Source organism: Trachemys scripta, chromosome 5 (assembly GCF_013100865.1).
Source record: "Trachemys scripta elegans isolate TJP31775 chromosome 5, CAS_Tse_1.0, whole genome shotgun sequence".
Lineage (NCBI taxonomy): Eukaryota > Metazoa > Chordata > Testudines > Emydidae > Trachemys > Trachemys scripta.
Window position 1 is genome coordinate 11,781,350 of NC_048302.1, and position 23,337 is coordinate 11,804,686.

Genomic DNA, 23,337 nt, shown 5'->3' on the forward strand with positions numbered 1-23,337 from the left:
TGCTTTCCTGAACAGGAACTTGTTCCTAAATCAGGGCCCGGGTCTTGATTCTGCACCACTGAAGTCAATGGAAACAGGAGTTGCAGGGCCGGCTCTGGCTTTCTGGCTGCCCCAAGCAAAAAAAAAAAAAAAACACCCAGCATCCAGAACAGCAAAGCATATTAATATGGGGGGAGAGAGAGAAGGGGGGCAGCCAGGGCTTCAGCAGGGCACTGCCACATGGCCCCTCCTGCCATGCCCCCTGCCAGGAGGCCTCCAGTCAGCTGGAAGGGAAGGACGCAGGCTACCCTGCCAGGCTTGCTGCAGGTGCTCCCGTCCTCCATGCCACGGCCCCCTATAGGGCGGCTGGAGCAGAACAACAACAACAAAAAAGCGGCCATGCCGCCGTAGGATTGGGCAGAATGCCACCTCCTACAAGCTGCCGCCCCAAGCATCAGCTTGCTCGGCTGGTGCCTGGAGCCGGCCCCGAGGAGTTGGCCTCTAGAGAGGTGTTAGGTGCCTGAATCAAACTCCCTTTCTATGGCCTTACAGTTCCGTGGAGCCCTGCATATTTTACACAGGGTACTAGGGCCTGCTGCAGCCAGGAGTTATCTCTGAGAGCACAGCTTGTAAGCTCTGCAAGGCAGGGACTGTCTTGTTTTGTACAGTACCTACAACCATGGGCCCTGTCCCTGACTGGACCCTCAACTCACTCTGCAATAAAAATAATAAATGTCTCTGGTTTATCTGCATTGCCAAGGAACCAGAATGGGTGTGGAGCTGCTTGGCCCTGGCTTCCAGGGGATCTGCCAAGTTTATGAGCATGCCCCGTGGTTCTGATCATGGTGGGACAAGCCCCACCTCTCGACGGGTCTGTGTGGGAGAGCACAAGGGGAAACCTCTTTGAGGGGAGTGTAGTGGAGATCTCCGCTACTTGACCGCTGCTGCAGATTTTCATACATGAGACTGAAACTCTGTGCAGCATCTTGTGTCTTATTTTTTTTCTAAGTTATGAGAAATACAACTAGAAGGGAACTATAAATCTGCCTAAGCTACTCCTGCCACATTCTGTATGTAATTCAGTGCCCCGGGATGTCTCATGCTTCAATATCCTCTTTCATTTGTACTCCCTAAGGAAAGACCTCAAATTAAAAATTCTGACTTTAAGCTGCAAAGCACAGTAAAAGTATCAATGTTCTTAATTCCCTTATTAAAAGACACTAAAGTTAATAAACTACACAAAGATATAACTTTGCAGATTGTAAAAATGTGATAGCATTACGGTAGCCAGAGACTGCAATACTTAATATGCACAGCATAGCATTTTTCTAAAATATTATTCACATTATATGGCAGTTCCAATAAGAATACCTTTTTCTACTGCCTCATGAGTGCCATCTCACAGATCCAACCATCCAAAGTTTGACCTTGGAAATTATATTTTGGGGGGTTGCTGCTATTAACGGTGTTTAAAAATGTCTCCTTAGCCTAGAGAGTTGTCCTCAGATTGTAAGACGCTGAGCCCCCTCAACTCCCATGGACTTCCTGGTATGATCTGTCCCTTTGTGCTTACAAAAGATGAGCATAGGAGTAAGTAACAGACTTGTACCATCAGTCATAGCATTGTGTATGGGGAAGTTTATTGTGCTACTCAGAAGAGAGAAACTAGTTTCTGGGGAATAATTCCTGGGGAATCCAAGATTGCAACAGAAAAGGAGAGCATGGGATTTTTTTTATTTTTAATAAAAGAAGGATCAGAAGGGATCTAGGCTACAGGATACGGCATGAGTTAAGACACACAGAAAAGGGTTATCGTAGGCTAATGGGAAAGCTTTTGTAAAATACTTCATAAAAATGGAAGAAAGGCATTGCTGGATTTTGGTTGACTCCTCACTCAGAAACTGCTAGAAGTTGATTGCAAGGGCTATGGTGGAAACATACAATCCCTGCTCCAGGAGAAAACCCCCAAGAGCTGGGTTAATATGCTGTTGCAGAAAAATTCCTTCCCTACAGCATGGGGTTGGCAACACTGAAACAGAATTTTCTAAACTAAGTTGTTACCCTGAAATTGTAGCTGCTAAAATCCTTCAACTTCAGAGCCAAATAGACCCCCCATTAGGTACAGGGTGGAAAACCTGGCTTTAGTAAAGTTCTCTTTAGAAGCAGGTTGGTACAGGGAACATTTCACAGTGAATGGAATAGAAAGAACAAGCAAGGATATTTTTTTTAATAGCCGACAGCATCTGTTTCCATTGCTTAAATCTGCTAAATATTATGTTCACAGCTTGATCCTTGGCTTCCTCTCATATCCTATGAGGGATTTCACGGAGATGTCCATCTCAAGAGCCCAGAAATAAGGCACAAATGATTCATATAACAATCAGTGCACTCACGGCCCAAAGAGCACTTACAGCTCATGAAAAGAATGGTCAAGTTAATTTATTCCATCACTCTCTCCTCCACTTCAGTGACTTATGGATGTGATTTTTCTCCCCCCCCCCCGCCTTCTGCTTAAGAGGCTTATCTAACCATGTAAACTCTGACTATGATTATATTAAAAAAATAGTAGTCTCCTTATTTTAAAAATGTATTTTTTTTCCATGAGAGTAGTTCCTCTCAGCAATCTCAGATCTGGGCAATGCTACAGCAATAATTACCTTAAAAGCAGGCTGAATTCACAGGGGAAATATCTGGGCTTACAGATACAATTGGGGAAGGGAGGTGGGGGGGCATGACAGCTCCTCAGCACAAACACAGGAAAATCAATTGTGTCTTCCAGTTGCTTCACAGAATACTATTGTTGGCTTTCATAGCATCCTGAGACGTGCTGGAGGGCATTCTGTGGAGGTTCATAATTAGGGAGACCAGATGTCCTATTTTTAAAGGGACAGTCCCCTATTTAAGCCCTCCTGCAGGTGTCCCAAATTTTTTTTAAAAACGGGCAAATTGTTCCATATTTTCTGTCTCCCCCCCCCTCCATCAGTATGCCAGGTACTGCTGCTGGCCGGATTCCTGCTCACCAGCCGCCCACCTGCCAGCAGTGAGTGGGGTGGGGGTGCAGTGACTGCCGATGGGGGTGCAAGACTGTGGTGGGGCTGCAGCGCACGGGGCCGGCCATTTCCCCCTGCTGGTCTGTCAGCGCAGCCCCTGCTGCATGTTGGCTCTTGGCCAGCAGGGCCCCACCCCAGCTCCCTTTTCTTGCCAGCACTGGCTGCATGATCTGAGCTGTGGTGACTGGTGAGTGTGGGCAGGCGCCAGGTGGCAACCAGTTATCTGTTGCCTCTGCTGCCCACCCATCAGCCCTTTACATGCTCCCCCTCTTGCTGTCCTCTCCCTGCTTTGCCCCTTTACCACCACCCCCAGCCCCACTGCTCCTCCATATCACCGTGTCCCGCTCCCAGTGCTGTGCGGAGAACCAGCCCCTGGTCGGAGCGCTCAGCTCACCAACAGCCTGGTTCTTTCCTTCCTTCCCCCACTGCCTCTGGCTGGGCCGGTGCCCGGGAAAAGCCCAAGACCCGTCAGCCTGGGGTGCTGGCCAGGAGGAGCCAAGCCCTGCATGTGCCAAAGCCCTGCACAGCACTGGCACGGGGAAGCCTCTCCGCCCCTCAGCTAAGCTCTGGAGTGGTGGTGGGGGGGAACGATTTCCAGCCTGTTCCCGCCCCAAACCTGCTCCACAGCACCCTCTTCACCAGCCCCACCCTGGGTCCTGCCACATTCTGTGTGAACCCTGACAGAAATCTGGGGGGGGGCATGTGACCCTGTATGCCCCCACCCACATGTTGCCTCAGGAAGACGTGGCGCCAGGTACCAGGAGAGGCGGGTCCCTCCCAGGGGCCCAGCCAGGCATGCAGGGCAGAGAACCCCAGGCAGGGAGGGTCGGGGTCAGTCGGTGACACGCCCTCTGTGAGAGAGGTGTGTGTGTGTGTGACCATGACATCTCCCTGTGGGGGAGAGGGGTGTCACCCCTCCATGTGAACCCTAAAGCCTTAAAGATAAGAAGGTAAATAAAAAGAATCCAACCATGCAGTATTTCTTCTTAACAGGGGCTCAGTCAACTTGATGTTAATTTGAATGTTTGTACTGCATAGTTCTGACTGATTGCCGTTGAACTCACTTGAATATGAGTAATTTTACCAGATGTCCCATATTCAGCATAGGGAAATATGGTTCCCCTATTCATAATGCCAGTCAAGGATTGACTTCTGATTGTAACAGATGAGAAGTGCCGGTTAATGAGTGGAGCTGGCCGGCGCCTGAGGAAGTCGAACAGAAGCATGATAGATGGCCGATATTAGGGAAGATTACATTAGCTAGCCATTTCCCCTTGGGAAAGTTACCCAACTAAATTTCACATCTGACCGAGATGAGCTAATACAATTTTCTGCTGACATGAGTAACCCAGTCTCGTGGCATGAGAAAGGGAAATGTATGAGACAAGTGTAACCGATGTGAGATCTTGGAAGCATGGAAACTTCACAAGGCTATTAACTGGGATGTGCCAGATGCTGTGGGCCAAGGGATTATTCACAAATTTGTGAAGTATCAGAGGGGTAGCCGTGTTTGTCTGGATCTGTAAAAAGATCTGTTTAAAAAAAAAAATTGTGTATCTATCAATGTCATATGTATCTTGGTGAGCTAGCGACTGTATTCTAGCTCCATGAGGAAGGGTTACCAAACTTCTTCCCAGGACTAAAATCAGTGGTGGGTGATTACTGCAAATCCCAGGACGGGTAAATGACTCTGGAAAAGTACCATGCCATGGAAAGAATTGGTTCAGACCAAGTGCAAGAGGCCCAGGAGACAAAAGGGCTTTTGGTATAAAGGGTCAGTGTGAACTGACTCTGAGTCCATCTTTTGGATCCAAGAACTGACATGAAACTCTGAGGGCAGAACCCTGCTGGAGGGTTTGGAAGGACTGAAATCTGCCACGGTCTCCATGTGGCAGATGGGTGACAGCTGGTAAGCTTAGCATGCTAAGCTTACCAGCTGTCACCAGCTGCTAAGTCCAACGGAGGGCAACAAAAATGATTAGGGGGGTGGAGCACATGACTTATGAGGAGAGGCTGAGGGAACTGGGATTGTTTAGTCTCCAGAAGAGAAGAATGAGGGGGGATTTGATAGCAGCCTTCAACTACCTGAAGGGGGGTTCCAAAGAGGATGGAGCTTGGCTGTTCTCAGTGGTGGCAGATGACAGAACAAGGAGAAATGGTCTCAAGTTGCAGTGCGGGAGGTCCAGGTTGGATATTAGGAAACACTATTTCACTAGGAGGGTGGTGAAACACTGGAATGCGTTACCTAGGGAGGTGGTGGAGTCTCCTTCCTTGGAGGTTTTTAAGGCCCGGCTTGACAAAGCCCTGGCTGGGATGATTTAGTTGGGAATTGGTCCTGCTTTGAGCAGGGGGTTGGACTAGATGACCTCTTGAGGTCCCTTCCAACCCTGATATTCTATGATTCATGCATGTGGACCATTGTCTTTGTAATGCTTTTGTCCTAAAATGCTGTGAAACCTGGCTGGTCACTAGTAACACTGTCATTCACCCTTGAGAAAGAGCCAACTGCATGTGATGGACTAAGGTCAGACCTGCTGGCATAGCCACAGTGAATTGCAGGGGGACTTCAAGCCTCAGCCCCTGGCCCATAGAGGGATGCAGAGAGGTGACGTCTGGAGGCCTTAAACTCAAGGGGTGCCCTTGAGCAGACCATGGAGAGGGCAGATTGTCAGTTAATCCTGTAACTGACACCAATTAATCCATATCACCTCTGTCATGCTACATTTTATCAGCACTGCATCAAAAATGGCCTCTTGCTTCCCCTCCCCCGCCCCAATGTGTAGTTTCCTTAAGGAGTACATTTTATGTATCCCAGGAGCTGTGCAACATTGCACTTGTAAGATGTGCCGTGTTGTGAGGCAAGAGTTTTCAGCAGAGGCCTGCTCATTCACTACTCATTTTTCACTAGGTATCTAAGTTACTCTCACCCACATGATGCCACCTTACTAAGCGCCACACCCAAAATGTCCTGTGCATGTTCAGTGTGATTTTTTTTTTAATGGGTCTTTATACTACCAAGTGTTGCCTGATCTATAAATTGTGTATTGTTTATTTAAGAATCCCCAATTGACAAACTAATGCTCTGAGGTTAGACAGGTTTCTGTTTCAAGACCAGGCCCAGAGTTATTAGAATTGCAGTTGACATGGAAACCCCAATGTGAATGGGAGCTGCCATACTTAGGAAAAAATGTTTTGAGCTTTTACTAGTGGTGGTAACAAAGTTAGTAAACATGTGAGTGTTCTGATGCAAACAAGAACGTAACAGTAATGCAGTATTAACGTTCTGTCCAGTGTCATGTCATACTCAAGAGTTGTGGAGCCCTAGGAGGTGGGACACAGGTGGTGGTAGTGGTCCACGAGGGTCCTGGCCAATCTCTGGCATGCCAAGTGATCCCAATGGTCAAGGTCTCGAAGGGCTAACCTTGGCCTAGTCCAATTATAGGGTCTGATGGCTGCCATAAATATTCATAAGTGTTCAGCCCCCATTACCCATAACTGACTTGCCAACATTTTTAGAGTGAGGGTGTCCCTATTCTATAGTATGTTAATTATCTCAAATTTCTTAGCATATATGTCAATTGGTAACTAGCAATCCTGCCGTTAAGCATCTGATAATGTTCCAATCCTAAAATACCCAAACTGGCATTAACTGACTTTTGTATTTACCTGTCAGCATTTTATGCAGAACATCAGCAGAATTTTTTTATTGCAAAATCTTATGCCATCTTGTGACTTTAGGTCATTGTTGGTCAGCTTATTTATACTAAGGCTGAATGGGCTTAATATAAGAACATAACACAAAAACAGCCATACTAGGTCAGACCAGTGGTCCATCTACCCAGTCTCCTGTCTTCTGACAGTGGGCATTGCCAGATGCTTCAGAGGGAATTAACAGAACAGGCAATCATTGAGTGATCTTCCCCCATCATCCACTCTGAGCTTCTGGCAGTCAGAAGCTAGGGACACTTAGAGCCTGGGGTTGCATCCATGACATCATGGCTAATAGCCGTTGATGGACCTATCCTCCATGAACTTATCTAGTTCTTTTTTTAAACCCTGTTAGTTTAGGCCTTCCCAATATCCACTAGCAATGAGTTCCGCATTGTTTGACTGTGCATTGTGTAAAGAAGTACCTCCTTTTGTTTGTTTTAAACCTGCTGCCTATTCATTTCATTGGGTGACTCCCTGGTTCTTGTGTTATGAGGACTAAATACCACTTATTCACTTTCTCCACACAGTCACTATTTCATAGATCTCTATCATATTCTCTCTTAGTCATCTCTTTTCCAAGCTGAAAAGTCCCAGTGTTTTTAATCTCTCCTCATACAGAAGCTGTTCCATACTCTAATCACTTTTGTTGCCCTTCTCTGTACCTGTTCCAATTCCAATATACCTTTTTGAGATGGGGTGACCAGAATTGTACACAGTATTCAATGTGTGGGTGTACCATGGATTTATATAGTGGCATGATGATCTGTCTTTTTCCTCTAACTTTTCTGTTTCCCTGCCTCCCACTACCCTGAGGCTTCTCTGCCTAAGACCCATCAGCTGCTCTTCCAGGAGTACTGCTGAGTTCTGGGTGGAGAAGTCCTAGAGCAGCAAGAGAGGGAATAGGGCAGAAGGGGAGTTCTCATACATTTTGGGATTGTCTAGACCTCCAGGCACTGTGGTCAACACAACCACCCTTTTAAATCACCCAGGCTGCTACCTAACTGGGATGGAAAGATGGTAGAGGGGAGTCTGCGAACATCTCAGTGACCAGAAACCTCATAATGACCAACCTTCAGATGGCCCACATTGGCAACCACTGGGCAGGAAGAATTTCCCCAGATTCCCCTACAATATCTGAGTTCCCATGAACCTCTGTGTACAGCATTTCAGACAGTTCAACATGGCACTTCAGCCAGCAGCTGTGAACAAAATAGCCAGCACAACCACTTAAGTATAATTACATCTACAGATCCAGTGAAGGACCAGGCCTAGGAAAGCATTGACATTTGCAGCCTTTTTCTTGACTCTTTGTGGCTAAAATAGAGGCATTCCAAGAAGATCTAGCATAATCAATGAATAATGGCTGCCAGTATTCTATGCTTTTAGAGTTTTTATTTTACACTTGTTTTGATGAAGATGCCTTTAAGTTTTTCCATTTTTCTAGCAGAAATGAGGTCAAACCCACCAGAGAATGAAACTGTGACTTTTTGCTGTTCTTTGTACAATTTATATCTTCTGGGAATATATTAAAGTGATAACAGAAGTTGTTCTCCAGATCTGTTGCTTATTTACTGCAGTAAAGGATGACTGTTCTAAATCATTAGAAATGGTGGGATGTGGACATTGGATGACTTAGGTTATTGATAATGAGACAGACCCCCTGGTAGCAATTCAGTTCTGGCCCATACAGAAAGTAATCAAATGTCACTGCTGTCTGCTATCCACTGGAAAAAACCTATGTGAAATGAGTTGTGGGTCACAGTCCAGTCATTACTGTTACCAGGGCACATGGCCTCTATGTCAGCAGTTGAGATGGGGAAGGAGGGAAAGTAGGACGGGAGAGACACAAGAGACTAATAGGAAATGAATGGTGGTTCCCATGTTTTAGGGCATCAGGAAAAGAAGGTAAGTGAAGTCTCCATCTCAGCAGCCAGGAAGCGAGAGAGAGAGAGTAGGTATATTAAAGGTGGATCTTTCAACCTGAAATTATCCCACACATTAGCAGAGAAGTAGAGGAAAATTTAAAAAATCGTGAGATTTAAAATGTACCATCAACTCACACGTTTTAGTCTGGGTTATCACTTTTTAATCAGACTCACAATTTTTTTTTAAATCCTTTGAGAATGGCAGGATTGAACTGGTCACTACTGGGATGCCATTAAAATACTATTTCTTTGAGGCAGCAAGCAGTGTTGTGTCTGAATATGAATTTCAATACACACAGCAGTATCCTTGCCATATGTCTGTCAAAACTCTTGCTGGTATCTAGTCACTACCTCCATGGATGGTAGGTATTTTAAACACCTTTGAGGAGCTCAGCTTAAGGGTATTCAGCACTTTACAGAATCAGTCTCTGACGACCAGATCCCCAGGGTATGTAGGTCCCTAACTTCCGTCAAATTAGTGGGAGTTAAGCTCCTAAATCTCTTTTGGGATCTGGGCCTGAGTTCTTAACACCTGTGTGCACACACACAGAGGGGATGTGGAACTTCTCAACTCTCAATAAATGCACAAAAATATCTTTCCAGAAACTTGAATAATTCTAAGTAGCAGTCCCAAGGGATTACAAGAGAAACGCAAAACTAATATTTAAAGCCATTTGCTTTAGACTGAATTTTAGTCAAGGGCAACCAAATGGTGCTCTGCCCAGTGTTTGGTCATGAATGAAGTATGAAAGGGAAAAAAACCTCAAAGTACAATGCCCACAGAAAGTACAAACAGTGTTATATAATCAGTGCTCTAGGTTACTGGCTGTCCTCGTCTGACTTCCTGCGGCTTCTACACAGGGCAAGACTGTGAAGCCCTTACTCACAGTGGAGAGCAATTCCCTGTGTGGTCCTATTGACTTCTCTGGTACTCCCTGCTAGTGCAAGTGAAGGATTCACAAATAGGGCTTCAGCATTTAGCTGGGTTGCATTAAAAGAAGCCCACTCAGCCCCATATTCTGAAGCTCTTGAGAACACCCAGATATATATTGTTTAGAGCAGTGGTCTCCAAAGTGGGGTGCACGCACCTCGGGGGGGTGCGCAAGAGGATCCTTGTGGGTGTGCGGCAGGAGGAGCTTTTTTTTTTTTTGCTTCACATCAGTTTGGGCTTCAGCAAAAATGGTAGAGGCGGCACGGCAGGGGGTGCGTGCTCAAAAAAATTTTACTGATGGGGTGCACAATCAAAAAAGTTGGGAGACCACTGGTTTAGAGGACACTTTTCCTGTTGGTGCACTAAAAATTCACATCTGTTTATCTTGTGTGGCTCCTATCATAGTGGTATGTGAAAACCTACTTGTGAGGATGAGACTCCCCTTTTGCGTTAGTTTGAATTAATACCTATCACTCCTCCATCTTAAAAGCACTTTACAAATATTATGTAACTCATCCCATGTAGATACCTGGTATTGACAGCAAATAGATCCCTGATGGTGGCTTCTTTTCTTTGTTTTCAGTGCTTTTCAATATGCAGATATTGAATCGGAGCCTCTGGAAGGGAAAATGCCTTAATACTCCTTTCCCTCTGCCCTTCACCTCCATTCCCACCCCCACAAGCTCTCTCCTATTTTTCTTCCCCAAATGTAAGTGATTTACTTTAATTTCTTTTTCTAAAAAAGATGTATTTAGATTAATCCCTCATGTAACTCCACTGAAGGCAATGGTTACCTCATGATTAATTTTATTCTTGTATGAGCTTGCAACTAGTTTTCTTCCTCCCTTAATATTGCTTTCCTCATTCTTTAAACAGCTATTTCAGTTTGGTGACTGAAACTTTAAGGCCTTAAGCCTGTGCAGGATCATGCATGTGTGTGACTTTATGCATATGGGCCCTGACCCGTGAAGGGCTTCAACACATGCTTAACTTTGAGCAAGTGTGTAGCCCCATTGAGTTCAATGCATGTAAGCATCGTCCTCAACTCATGCATGAGTTTGTGTTTGCAGGTCTGAGGCCTATGAGACTGAGAGAGACGCTTCTCTGTCCAGGGAAATCTTTAAAATCAGCTGTCATGCCAATTTCAGGTCAGACTGCCAGAAAACAGGGCATATACCCCAAATAGGTGGTGTACTCTATCATAGACTTCATCAAGCCAGTAACAAATGTGTGCTTCCAAATTACTATACAAGTTATTGTAAAGCCACAGACAGTCCCTTTCAGCCCTCTAGTCCCTCTTGCACCATCCAGACAAAGCAGACTTCTGTGATAAATGATTATTAAAACCAGAAATCACATATATTAGGCTCTTCCAGCTCCTGAGAGCCAACCTCTAACCCAAGTCAAAATATACTTCAGGATCTCACCCAAAAACCATGCTGGTAGTCAAACTTTTAGTAAGCTAAAACTAAAGGTTTATTGCTTTAAAAAGAAAGTTATTAAAAGGTTACAGTGAATCATATACATTAGATTTCAGAGCTTGTAGATCAGGATAATAGCAGTGATGTTGAATCTGCTAGCTTGGAATGAGTCTCTCTGATTCATGCAAAAGATTGGGGTTCTCAGTCCATTGTTCAAAGCTCCCTTTGTTAGAAATCACACTCCAGAGATATGGAGTAGGAAAGAGGCAAGGAGGTGATGTCACCATCTCCAATTAATATCCCTAGTCCATGGAAAAGTACTGACTCAGACATGGAGTCATGGATCACATGTTCTACCTCTCCTGCTGAGTCATGGGCATCCATTATCCATGTGCTCTCTGAGGTGTCCTCTAGAGGGTCCTACTGGAAGAGTTGATTCTCCTTTAATGGCCCATCAACACATGGCTGGTTAATCTTGATGTAAATCTGCCTTGTGGGTATTACCCAGGAACACATGTTTAGTAACACGCATACAGTAACATTTCATAACTTCATACACAATGGTGGTACAACATTGCAACAGGATAATAATACTTAGCAATTTATAACTTTTCCAATGATCCCTTACAAGGCATGCTTTGTACAAGATTTATCACAATTGTATTTGTGACATTAGTGCAGACAGTCACCTCCCTTTTTCTACAGAGTCACTAGCATTCTTAGGTCCCAGTCCAATTCCCATTTAAATCAGTGAGCGTCATTACTTCAGGGCTTGTCAGCCACATGTGGCCATTCCACATACCCACATTGCATTAGGGTCTCACCAACTCTCTACTACCTCCTCACATCCTGCATGTTCATGTTTTGTCCAACAATTGCTTTCCATCTTTTAAATATATTTGTAAAGACTGGTTCTGTCTGTGCAATTAGCTCTGGAGTGTGACTTTAGTACATAGCTGATTGATGTCAGAAGAGTTCAATGGGCTGAATCAACCCAAGCACTTTACAGGATATTTAAAAGTGGAGTTATCTATTATTAAATATGAGGAGCATGCTGTCTAAACAGTCCAAAAGGACACGAGAACAAACAATGGGAGCACATTGACCTGCGTGGTGTTTGCAGAGAGCTCAGTTTCCTGAAATCAAACTAGACATCTGGGCAGAGGCAAAATATTTAACCAGGTCAGCAAAACCCAAGTGAAAGTAAATGGTAATTGAGAAATGGGATTCCTGAAAGCTGCCCATATGCTGCTGAAGTGGAATGAGGAAAATAACTGGAGTTAGTTGAATACTCTAGAAAAAATTGCCAATAGTGTGTGGATATTAAGTATTTGGCTAGATGCGGTTTTGTTCAAGCCCCATATATCTAGATTCACAAAGGGATTCAGGTGCCTAACAGTTACACACCTAACTCCAAAATTTAGATGTGCCAAAATTCTGCTTAGCTGCTGCCTAACCCCATAGGTGCCTACATTTCCACTGGTAAAATTCCCAAGGCATCTAAATTTCTGCTGTTGGACATGTGAAAGGCTTCCTACATCCTGATGCCCAGAGACTAGGTGATGCCTAAGCCCCAGGACAATCTTCAAACTAGACATTCCCCAGCCTATTGGGAAAGTGTGTTCGGAGGCTCCCTGAGAACATACCTACCAGATCAGGTTCTGAGAAGGAGGTGATACCTTTCCCTTCCCGCCCCCTCCATACCGAATTGCCCAGTGACTAGAGCACTCTCGCATGATATGGAAGACCCAGGTTCAAATCCTCTCTCTGCCTAATATGGAGCAGGAACTTAAAGCCAGGTTTCCCCCCTCCTCAGGGAGTTCCCTAGCCCTTGATCATAGGGCATGCTAGGGTGGGTCTCTCTTGTTGAAGCTGTTCCACTTTGTACGGGATACTTAAACATTCATTGAGCCAGGGAGAGAATGAGAGGCTCAGCAGTAATCAGTAGGTTATACTTCTCCGGTGATGCAGGTTCCAGTCCCTGCTGCACCAGCAGCTCAGGGAACCTGGAGAGACAGCCCCAAATTGTGGGTAGCTGGCAGGAAAGACCAGACTCCCTTTACCCCCACCTCCCCCCGCAGACAGTAATTATCCCTGCTTCCCTGTTCTGTCTTTCTCCAGCAAGTGTTAGTGGGGCAGGGAGGGAGATTAAATGTGAGTCACCCTTATACATTACAGTGTTTCATTGTAAATATTGTTGTCTCGTCTACTGCCACCGGTGTCACCCCTTTGTCAAGCTGTAGCGGATGTCTGAGCCTTTGCGGTCAGCTTCCAGGGGAGGAGTGTCATTGAGTCTAGGCACATTCCAAGTGTGACTTCTTTTATTTACCCTCCTACATTCGTCCTGAAATAAGATGGCTAGAGAACACCCAGAGCAATCACTTACCCGGGGATCTCAGCCCCACATCAATGTCCGTTTTTCAGGGAGCAATACTGCCTCAAGAATTGACTCTGCTCTCTGCCTTGGGCTCGGATTAAACTCTACTGCGGCTTGCACAGTTCCCTCTCACCCAAAGCTGCCTCTACACGCAACTGGGCATAACCCTAACCTAAAAACATGCAGCATGTCTTCCCAAGAGTCTAAACTTGCTCACACACTAAGAAAAAGAATGTGGGAGATCATACCAGCACCACCTGGTGCTGCCTGCTGTAACAATAACTAAAATACATGGTTGGACACACACGCTAGCTCTGAAAAGTCCTGGCTTGCTAAATAGGTCTAGGCTAGTCTGTCAGGACCATCTCTGGGAGGCAGTGTTCATTCACCCACTCCTGATACAGACTGGAGTAGAAGGAGTGAGGAGCAAACCATGTGTAACCCTCCCCTCATGTGGTCCCTCCCACACTGGGGCCCAATGCAGGCTTTGCAGCAGGTCACACCTATCCCAACCTGTGACTGATCTCAGATACTATGATGGAAAGTAAGTCCAGAAGGGACCATCATAATCATCTCATCTGACTCTTGCAGAACACAGGCCATAAAATGTCACCCAGTGTTTCCTGCATCCAACTTGATTTGCAAATAACTGGACTGGTTCAGAAATGGCTCAGGAAGGGGAAAAAGTTACAATTACTCCCCCGGCAAGGAACTGGCCTTCATGGGCCAAGCCTTGACTTCACTTTCTCCCTGCTCCTCTACAATTTAGCCAGGCCCCCAGAAGGCAGGGTGTTTCCCTTGTGCCCTCATCTGCTCCCAATGTGCCTCTACATAAGGGAGAATCTGGTCCATGTTAAAAATCATCAGTAGTTTAAGAGAGGAGAAAAGAATCATGTCTACTTAAACAATACATTTCTGCTCCTTTGTAGAATGTGCCTTCCCATTCTCATAGGCAGGCAGGAGCTTAAGCACATGCAGAAGTCTATAGACCTCACTTGATTAATCCTTACCCCCATCGCTCAACGCTTACCCATGTCAATAGCCCTATTGACTCTGCAGTCTTGGGAATGGAGGTTGTTCATAACTCGAAACAAAATGTTATGGTGGTTCTGTCAAAAGTTTACAACTGAACATTGACTTAATACAGCTTTGAAACTTTACTATGCAGAAGGAAAAAATGCTGCTTTTAACCATCTTAATTTAAATGAAACCAGCACAGAAACAGTCTCCTTAACTTGTTAAATCTTTTTTTTAAAAACTGTCCCTTTATTTTTTAGTAGTTTACTTTTAACACAGTACTGTACTATATTTGGGTTTGTTTTGTTTTGTTTTTTTGTCTCTGCTGCTGTCTTATTGCATACTTCTGGTTCTAAATGAGGTGTGTGGTTGACCGGTCAGTTCATAACTCTGAGGTTCTACTGGAACTCCCTTGTGGTGAAACTGATGCAAGAAAGAGAAGAGTTGGGCCAGTTATGCAACACCTACATTGGTGAAGGTTTACTCCGGCAAGTAAGTCAATAAGGCTACTAGTGTGTGGAAGTGCTCCCCAACTTCTATAAGGGTTTTATAACTTGGACCTTACTATCTGTAAAATTCTGGACTCCACGGGACATAAGCAATGGCAGAAGAGGGTGACACTGTTCAGTAAATGTGGAAATTTGACAATTTAAAGAAAAACACCAGCAAATTAAAGGGTCTGTGAAAATAGGTCAATTATGTTTTTAAAAACAGGATCCGTATTGTCTCTAGCACACTGAATCTACTTAAAGAATGCCTTATAATGTGCCAGACATTAGATTACGGCCATCCAAATTTGTAATACATAATTATTTAATTAGCAGGAATACATAAGAGCAAAAATGAGTTGGCCTTGGCCTGCAGGGCACAGGTGCTTAAAAAGAGGCAGGTCTGGTTAACGCAATAAATCCGAAAAGGGTTCGTTTCTGAAAAGAACAGTCTTGTCAAAAAGAAAGCAACGGTTACAAGGGGTTAGAAATGGTTTATTAACTTCATTTTCTGCAAAAGAAATTACTTACACTATTATAAAGAGCCACCGATGTAGTTAATCAAATTACACTGCAAGAACTAATTAGAAATATATTTAGCAGATTACTTATGGATAAGAAATGACATATACTCTCCATGCTGCACCGCATGTTAATTTCCTGGTTGTGATTTATGATCATTTAAAGTGATCATAAATAAAATATTTATTTAGGTCTTTGAGTGCCTTGTCATCAGAAAAGAGCAACGAGAGACACTAGAATAGGCTGAAGTGCTGATAGTGACATGACTGCTACTACTGTACCCTAATCACAGGGGTCTGCTTTTCAAAGATGGGTGCAAGCAAATTGCACTTAATCATGTATTTGCATACACTCATGGCATGTTGATGCACAAGTACTCCGTTTTCCACGTTCCAATGCACCCATCTTTGAAAATCATGCTGTACGTGTTTAATATGCCATGCTTTGAATGAGGGATGAGTCCTTGTGAAGGTAGCACCGCTAAATGAAACCCTTCGTTAGGTTGAGCGGAAGAGCATGTGATAGGACTGTGAGCTGTTTGGAAGTGAGTGAAGATTGGGAGCCAGGATGAGGACGGTGACTCCATGCCATGCCAGAGGGGTGTTAGATTCATCCTGGGCATTATAGGGGATAGCACCCAGCAGCTGAAGGAAATCACAGACTACGGCCCTTCAGCCTCTCAACATCTATGAGAACAAAACTTGGAGGTTGGGGGAAGCTCTGGATCCAGATGCAAATTAAGGATAACATTTGTGGTGAGTGTCAGTCAGTACGCATCAATATGATATGAGGGCTGCAAAGCTTGCACATCACTGGATAATCTCTTCCTTGCAGCCATGGGGGGCCTAACATTTAAGCCAGGTTCATCTGAAATGTTCACAAACGGCAACTGCCCTAGGCAGAATTTCAGGTTTGTAATGAAACCTGAAACTTTTCCATCTAGCTGGATCTGCCCACCTACCTTTGGCAGTCATAGCAACTCCCAGTGTGGAGTGCCAAAAAACCATAAGATTGGCTTAAAAATCGTAAGATTTTAAAAACACTAAACAATGGGGGGGCTTGTTTTTGTTTTTTTACCTCCTGTACGTGGTAGGTAGCATTATTTCTTCTGCATTAGAGCCTTTTGGTGAAAGCTGAGATTCTTATCTACTTATAGGCATCCAGGAGCTGGGGCTTTAAGAAAAGCACCAGCTACTGTGAAACGCCTGATCAAATCGGGAGAGTTGTCAACATGCCGTGGTATTGACAAGTTATCGATCACCTTAGCATGTAGGCGCTTTGTGTGCAGGACTGGGCTCTTTGATACCAAATCTGCACCTGAGAATTCGTACTGCTGCTTGGAATCCTGTTGATTTCAGAGACTCTTCCGAGGACTGATGGATCATGTATACGGATCAGGCACTGCTACCCTGGAGGTGTTCTGCTATTCTAGCCATGAGCACAGTATAAAAATGCAGGACAAAATTTTCAAAGATGGGGGGACTTCTACAGCTATATTTAGGCACCGAAATAGAAACTTCAACATGGACTCTAGCTGCACTTGAACCAGGAGCCTGAACATGAATTTGGGAGTCCAACTCTAGTTATCAAAGTCAAAATATTTTTTGGACACTGGTAGAACCTGGTTTCAAAATTGGGCCCTGGAGGTATCAGTCTGATCACATTTTAAATTGGCATTGAATTGCTCCTCGTTGCTTTTGATTTTGCTCAAAATGCTCAGTAACATTCTTATGGCAGTGAGTGAGTTCATGGTGCTCCATTAACAGCTTGTAATGATAATATATTAGATGCTTTTGGTCGCACATAACTACTGGCTAAAGCTTAAATAATTAGTGGTCTTCTGAGCCCAGTAAAGAGCAGCGGTGGCAGCTTTTAAAGTATTCTCAGTGCTCACTGGAAGGATGACCAGATACCGAAGGCTTTATTCCCTTACGGCTACTTTAAGTACCTTTTTATGTTGTTTTATTTTCGTTTTAACTTTGAGACTGTGCATGTGATAGCTGCACTACGTCCCCACTTGATGGTACAAATCTTCTGGAACCACAGGAAGTAAATATGGGGCAGAGAGCTTCTGAGGGACGCGGGACTTGGTTTATGTATTTTATTGCAACAAAAACAACTTCCAGGAAACCATAGCTCTACTCGAGGGCTGAGGTTATAAACCCTTTGGTTCCACCGGCCACAAGAAGTAACCAACAGCATCTTGTTGTCACTTGTTCTGTTAGAAACCTGGCAAATATACTTGTCACACAGAAAGAGAGAATCTGGCGGGCAAGGTCCTCCACTGGTGTACATCAACATAGCTCCATTGAGGTCAACACCAGTTGAGGATCTAGCTGCTAACTGGCAAGGCTTTATTCAGGAAAAATAGGCCCTTTATGAGTTTGAAGCACGTGATTCAAATCTGAACGTCTTTTACAGCTTTTACTGTCCTAAAATCAAGGGGGTGGGAGCCATAGTTCCGCTTCTGCCTCTCTTTATTGCTAGATATTGGAAGCACCACATTCTTCTTGCTCCTGTTAAATATTAGATGGGTGTCTACTTTTATGCTGGTTGAAATCAAAACCATCCTCTTCCTTTAATATCCCTCTTACAATTCTCCTCGCCCTTTTATACATATAATAATATTATTAAAGTTAAGGAGAGCTGTGAGAGAGACTCATTAGGGTTTCCTCCTGAGCTATCTCTACATCACTATGTAAAAGTGAGGTTTCGTTTGGTTTGGTGTGTGACCTGTTTGTTTTTTCCTTGGAGAGCTTTTTGTGTTATGGGAATGGGAGGGAGGTTGTTGGTGGGTGGCTGGGTGTTTTTAACTAAACAGAATTGGCTGCTGTTGGCTCTCAGCGGACATGTATTTTTTTCCCCTTAGCTGCCATTGTTAAACTCCTCAGAGCCTCTTTAGTCCTTCAAAAACTGATTATTTGCAACAGTCCTATCTGGGAAGGGGGAAAGCATGTAAACCATGTCTGATAACTGGTGTGAATGTAATGCAGTGTTACCTCACTAGCAATAGCAATGTGATTGCACGTGTCGGAGCATAGAGATGAAATCTTCTTGGTGTTGTCTTCCGTAATGCTTTAGCAGTCAACACTGGGCATGCAGCAAATGGAATCCATCACTAAGCCGACCTCTGCTCCGACAGTGGTCATGTCAAAATGAGGCTTCCTTGTGCCCCTCTGCATATGTTTACAGGGAGAAGTCTGGATCGCTGCTGTGGGGGTGTCGAAGAAGGAACTGCCCTTTCCCTGACATGCTTCCCTCTTTTCCCCAACCCTGAAGAACTCTGCAATTAGGGAAGGGCTGGGGAGGAGACAGAGAGGGAGTGGGCCTTAAGGTCTGACAGATTCTCTCTGCACCTATGCTGTGGAGTCCCCCTGCTGGCTAGTTGCGGTTCAGGGCTGGCTGGGCAGCAACATGGAGACAATGAGTGTGTCTACACTGGAATAAAAGATCTGTGGCTGGCCCGGCTCAGCTGTCTCAGCCTCATGGGGCTGCAGAGCTGTAAAATTGCTGTGTAGACGTTCTAGCTTGGGCTGGAGCCAACCTGCACCCAAATGTCCACACAGCAATTTTACAGCCCTGCAGCCCGAGCTCCGCGAACCGAGTAAGCTGACCCAGACCAGACCAGACGTACTCAAAGGGACCTTCAGTGTGGCGCTCCCTGTATATCCTGCAGCAGCCCGAAAGTTTAGGAATTAGTGCCTGTGGCACATGGAATAGGATACTGGAGTGTTTGGGGCCATAATCTTGAATATAACTCAAGTCCCTAATGCGTTGCTAAGCATTCCCCTCGGCTCTCAGTAATTTTGTGAACCATCATTTTAATTTTCTTTAACACACCTTCAATGCTAACTTTTTTTCTCCGCTGAATTACAGTTAAATAGGTAGGGGTCTGCTGCAAGGAGACATAACTTCCATATTTTATACCAAAATAATAACCCATTATCTACCAAAAATGCATGGTAATCAAGTACATAGCAACTGCTGGTTCCAATGATCATCAGAGCTTGTCTAACATTTTGTGATCCAACTATTCTGGAAGGGTCAGAGGCTGCCGTGATTACTCCTATTGAGTAGCACTTTACATTGTGAGCAATGTTGTGAGCAATCTCACTTATTTCAATGGGATTACTTGCAGAATACGGTCCCCTTCAGTGGCAGAATTTGGCCACGTGTGTATCTGCATGTATGGCGTTCTGTTTATCATTATTGGAATTAGAACCCACCCTTTTAGTCTGACCCTGTTTCCCACCCAATTTCTAGACCAAAGGCCTTCTGAGGTCTGCCCAGAAATAACGTGCTGTAATGGCAGTTCCCTGAAGAGCTCTAAAAATCTCTGTTCACGGTGCAAAGGAAATGAATGCGTAAGGACTTGCTGCTAGGGCATGCAGCTCCAGTCTTATCGGATCTCTTATAAGTAGCCAAGCTGGGGTTACAGGAGGGATGAATGCAACCTTGGGCATTGAGCAGCCAAATGTCTGTAACCTGCGGCAGCTGCTATCCAGCCATTGCACCTCCCTCCACCCCCACCTTCACTTTTCTCTCGCTACTCCCCCTGAGGGAGAGGAGGAGCCTACCGAAGTCTGGCTTCTTTCCCCCAGGGAAAAATCCAGGTGCTACAGTGAGTAATGCTAATGGTGCAGCAGGTAGCAGTGTTTCCTCTACTTTAGGACTAAACATGTGTCCCAGTATGTTGTTAAGGAGATGTGTGCTGCTGGATATGCCATTCCATTCCTGTGCACAAGGACAGATAGAGAGCAACTGAGTTTTGCATTAGAGACAAGAGGGAAAAGGGATTTTTGGCTCAGATCCTCAAAGGTATTGAGGCCCCTGTCTTCCATTAAATCAATGGGAACTAGGTGCCTAAATGCCTTTAAGAATCTAGGCCTTTGTGCCCTCCATATGTACCAGCGCCAGGTACAATCTGACTCTTGAAAAATGTATAGTTTAAGGGCCCACTCTGAACCCATCTGTGATGGTCTAGTGGAAAGGTGACTGCTCTTGTAGTCTAAGAAGTGTCAGGTTCAAATCCCAGATGATTTAGGGGAAGAAATGTATGGTTAAGGTGCTGGCCTAGGACTTGTGAAACCTGAGTTCAGTCCCTTCCTTGTCTGACTTTGGGCAAATCAGTTAATTTCTCTGTGCCACAGTGCTGAATAGGGATAATAGGACTCTCCTACCTCATGGGGATCAATATACTGAAGATTATGAGATGCTATGTTAAAGAGGACCATATAAATACCAGACATGTACAGATGGATGGAAGTTGTTCCATAGACTCTAAAGAGTTTTGGTTGAGGGCTTAAATTCCTCCTATAACTTAAACTGAATACACTCCTGACGTCCAGTCCTAAGCTGTTTGTATTGTTGCTTTGTGCGCTTAAATGGCTTTGTAAAGCACTTGAGTGAAAGGCATTATGCAAGTGTCATTGATTGTCATGGTTTTGTACCTGCTAATCCTACAAAATAAACTTCTGTTCGAGAAATTGAAACTAACATGAGGAGCAATTTTAAAATCTCCTGTGGCAGGGCTAGTTTAATAAAATCTCGGTAGCTATGTGGTATGGGTGGCATTGTCTCTGTTGCTTCCCATTTATTTGGTGAAGGCCACCACATCTGAAACAGTCACTAGTAATTTAAGCAGTTATTCTTGTGGTTTTTATTGGGGGGAGGGGGGATTATATGAACAGGGAAAGGCTGAGGAAAAAAATATAGGCTTTTTTAATTCAGTTCAAGCCCTGGGTGAGGCATCAAGAAGGAGCCAGTGACCCATAGCCTGGAAGGCCCTTAAAGAACAAATGTTAAGAAAAGTATATGCTAAATGTGCACCTCTTATTAGGAATGTGCAAGGGAGCTCAAGGTTTGGCATTTAGCCACATTCGACATATGAGACACACCCACAGTGGGGACCTAACTTATCCTGGGAGCAATTCAGTTGGAATGGCGTTACTGGAGGGACGAATGGGGTTACAGGAGGGATGAATGCAACCTTGGGCATTGGGCAGCCATACTTCTGTTACCTGCAGCAGCTGCTATCCAGCGTTGGATGCCATTGAACCTCCCCGTCCCCCTTCACTTCTCTCTCACTACTCCCCAGGGGTGAGAGGAGGAGCCTACAGAAGTCTGCCGCCTTTCCCCATGGACAACATTGAGAGGGAGGGGCACTTTCATTTTCCCCATCCTGGAGGCCAAGGGAGCAGCCTTGTATCTTTCCCCTTCCCTATCCCATAGGCCATGGAAATGACAGCAGCCATGTTCTTTTACTCTCCTCCCCACGGAGACCAGAGAGAGAGCCAGCCCTCCTGGCATTCTTTCTTCTCTTCTTGAAAGAGATGGTGACTAGGATCCCCAGCTCAACAGGTTGAACACTGTTGGGTCTTCATGGGCAGATTGAGGAATGTACCGATGAACACATCCCTCATTCTCCATTAGCTGAGCACAAAGCAGCAACCTCAACAGGGGCTCTGCTTCTTGTAGCACACTCGAAAAATACTCCAGTTATCACAGCACTAGCCAGGATGTGCATGTAAACCCAAATATTGCTGATCTTCAGGGAATTTGGCAAAACCACTTAGTTTGACTCCCATTGCTTGCTATTTTGGTAACATTGATGTATTATTCCTTATTTACTATATTTGCAAGTCACCTTTAATTCTCCAGCTGATAAAAATGGTGAATAAAGACATTGTTGTGTAATGGTCTGCGCAGGACTGTTAGATATCAGGAAGTGCTGACCAAATCCCAGTTTCGAGGGCAATGGGCAACTATCTTATTTTCTTCCTCACAAGGTGCTGTCAGAATCGGTTAATGTCCATAAAGCACTTTGAAGATTAAAACTGCTGTGCAATAAGATGACACATAGAATGTAGGTTTTCCACCTCTCTCGCGTGATCGCTCTCTCTCTCTCTCTCTCTCTCTCTCACACACACACACACACACACACACACACACTTTTAAAATTCCTATTACATTGTTTTTGCATTAAAACATTGGTAGGATAAAGTTTGATTGGAATTGTATAGCTAGAATCCCAGTTTTACAGAGTTAATAATAAAACCACAGTGATTTTTGGATACAGTGGCATCGGTAAATGTCTATTTGTCTTTACTAGTCATTCCATTTTATCTCCACTAGACCAAGGATGCATGCCCTCGACCTAGATTAATCATTTATCGGGTAATTTGCAGTCATGTAATTGATATAAATGGCAGAACGACCGCTAGAGTGCTACCTTTGGGGAAACAATCTGCAGAAGACAAAGTGATTAAACCATCCCTTTAAACCCAGTGTAATTACAAAATGAAGGTAGTAATAGTCTTGCTGCTTGCTGCAGTATCGCTGGGTCATGCTGAACATAGAGGTAAGATGGCTTCCACTCTGCATTTCTCCTGTGAAACTTTCCATTTGAAAGGCTCCATCCAACTTCCACTGAAATCAAAGGAAAGATTTCTGTCAGTTTCAATGGAAGCTGGATCCAGTCCTCAAGCAGAAGAACTGTTTAGATAAAGACAATGGTATGGCATGGGAGCCATTTCAGAAAAGTTCTAGGGGTGGCAAAGTTGTGTTAGCATATGGAACACGGGGTGCTTATTATATGATATCTTGCAAAGACCGGGTGGGAGGCAAAAGTATGCGCCATTATGTCTTTTATAGACTTTGAAGCAGGGGGCAAACCAAGTTGGGGGGGGGCAACTGCCCCTTTTACCCTGTAGCAAATGATGCCCCTGCTGTTAAGGTGTTTGATTTTTCAAAGGCACTAACAGGAACCTCTTCACATACTGTAGTGATCAGTGCAGTCGCACAATTGATTGGCATAACTAATAGAATCATAATCACTTATTTAAAAAGTGGTAATGAACTGGATTTTTAATTGCACTCTCAATATGACAAGAGTTTCTCACTGCAACACAAACTCA

General features: G+C 44.5%; 1 protein-coding gene across 1 annotated transcript in view; it reads left to right on the forward strand.

Annotated features, from left to right (window-relative positions):
- Positions 1–22,624: 22,624 nt before the first annotated feature.
- Positions 22,625–23,337, forward strand: part of GC (GC vitamin D binding protein) — a 47,763-nt gene continuing 47,050 nt past the window's right edge. The window contains exon 1 of the mRNA XM_034772564.1: positions 22,625–22,781. Within this exon, the coding sequence (XP_034628455.1) occupies positions 22,721–22,781 (61 nt within the window). The 5' untranslated portion in view covers positions 22,625–22,720. The remainder of the gene's footprint in view (positions 22,782–23,337) is intronic.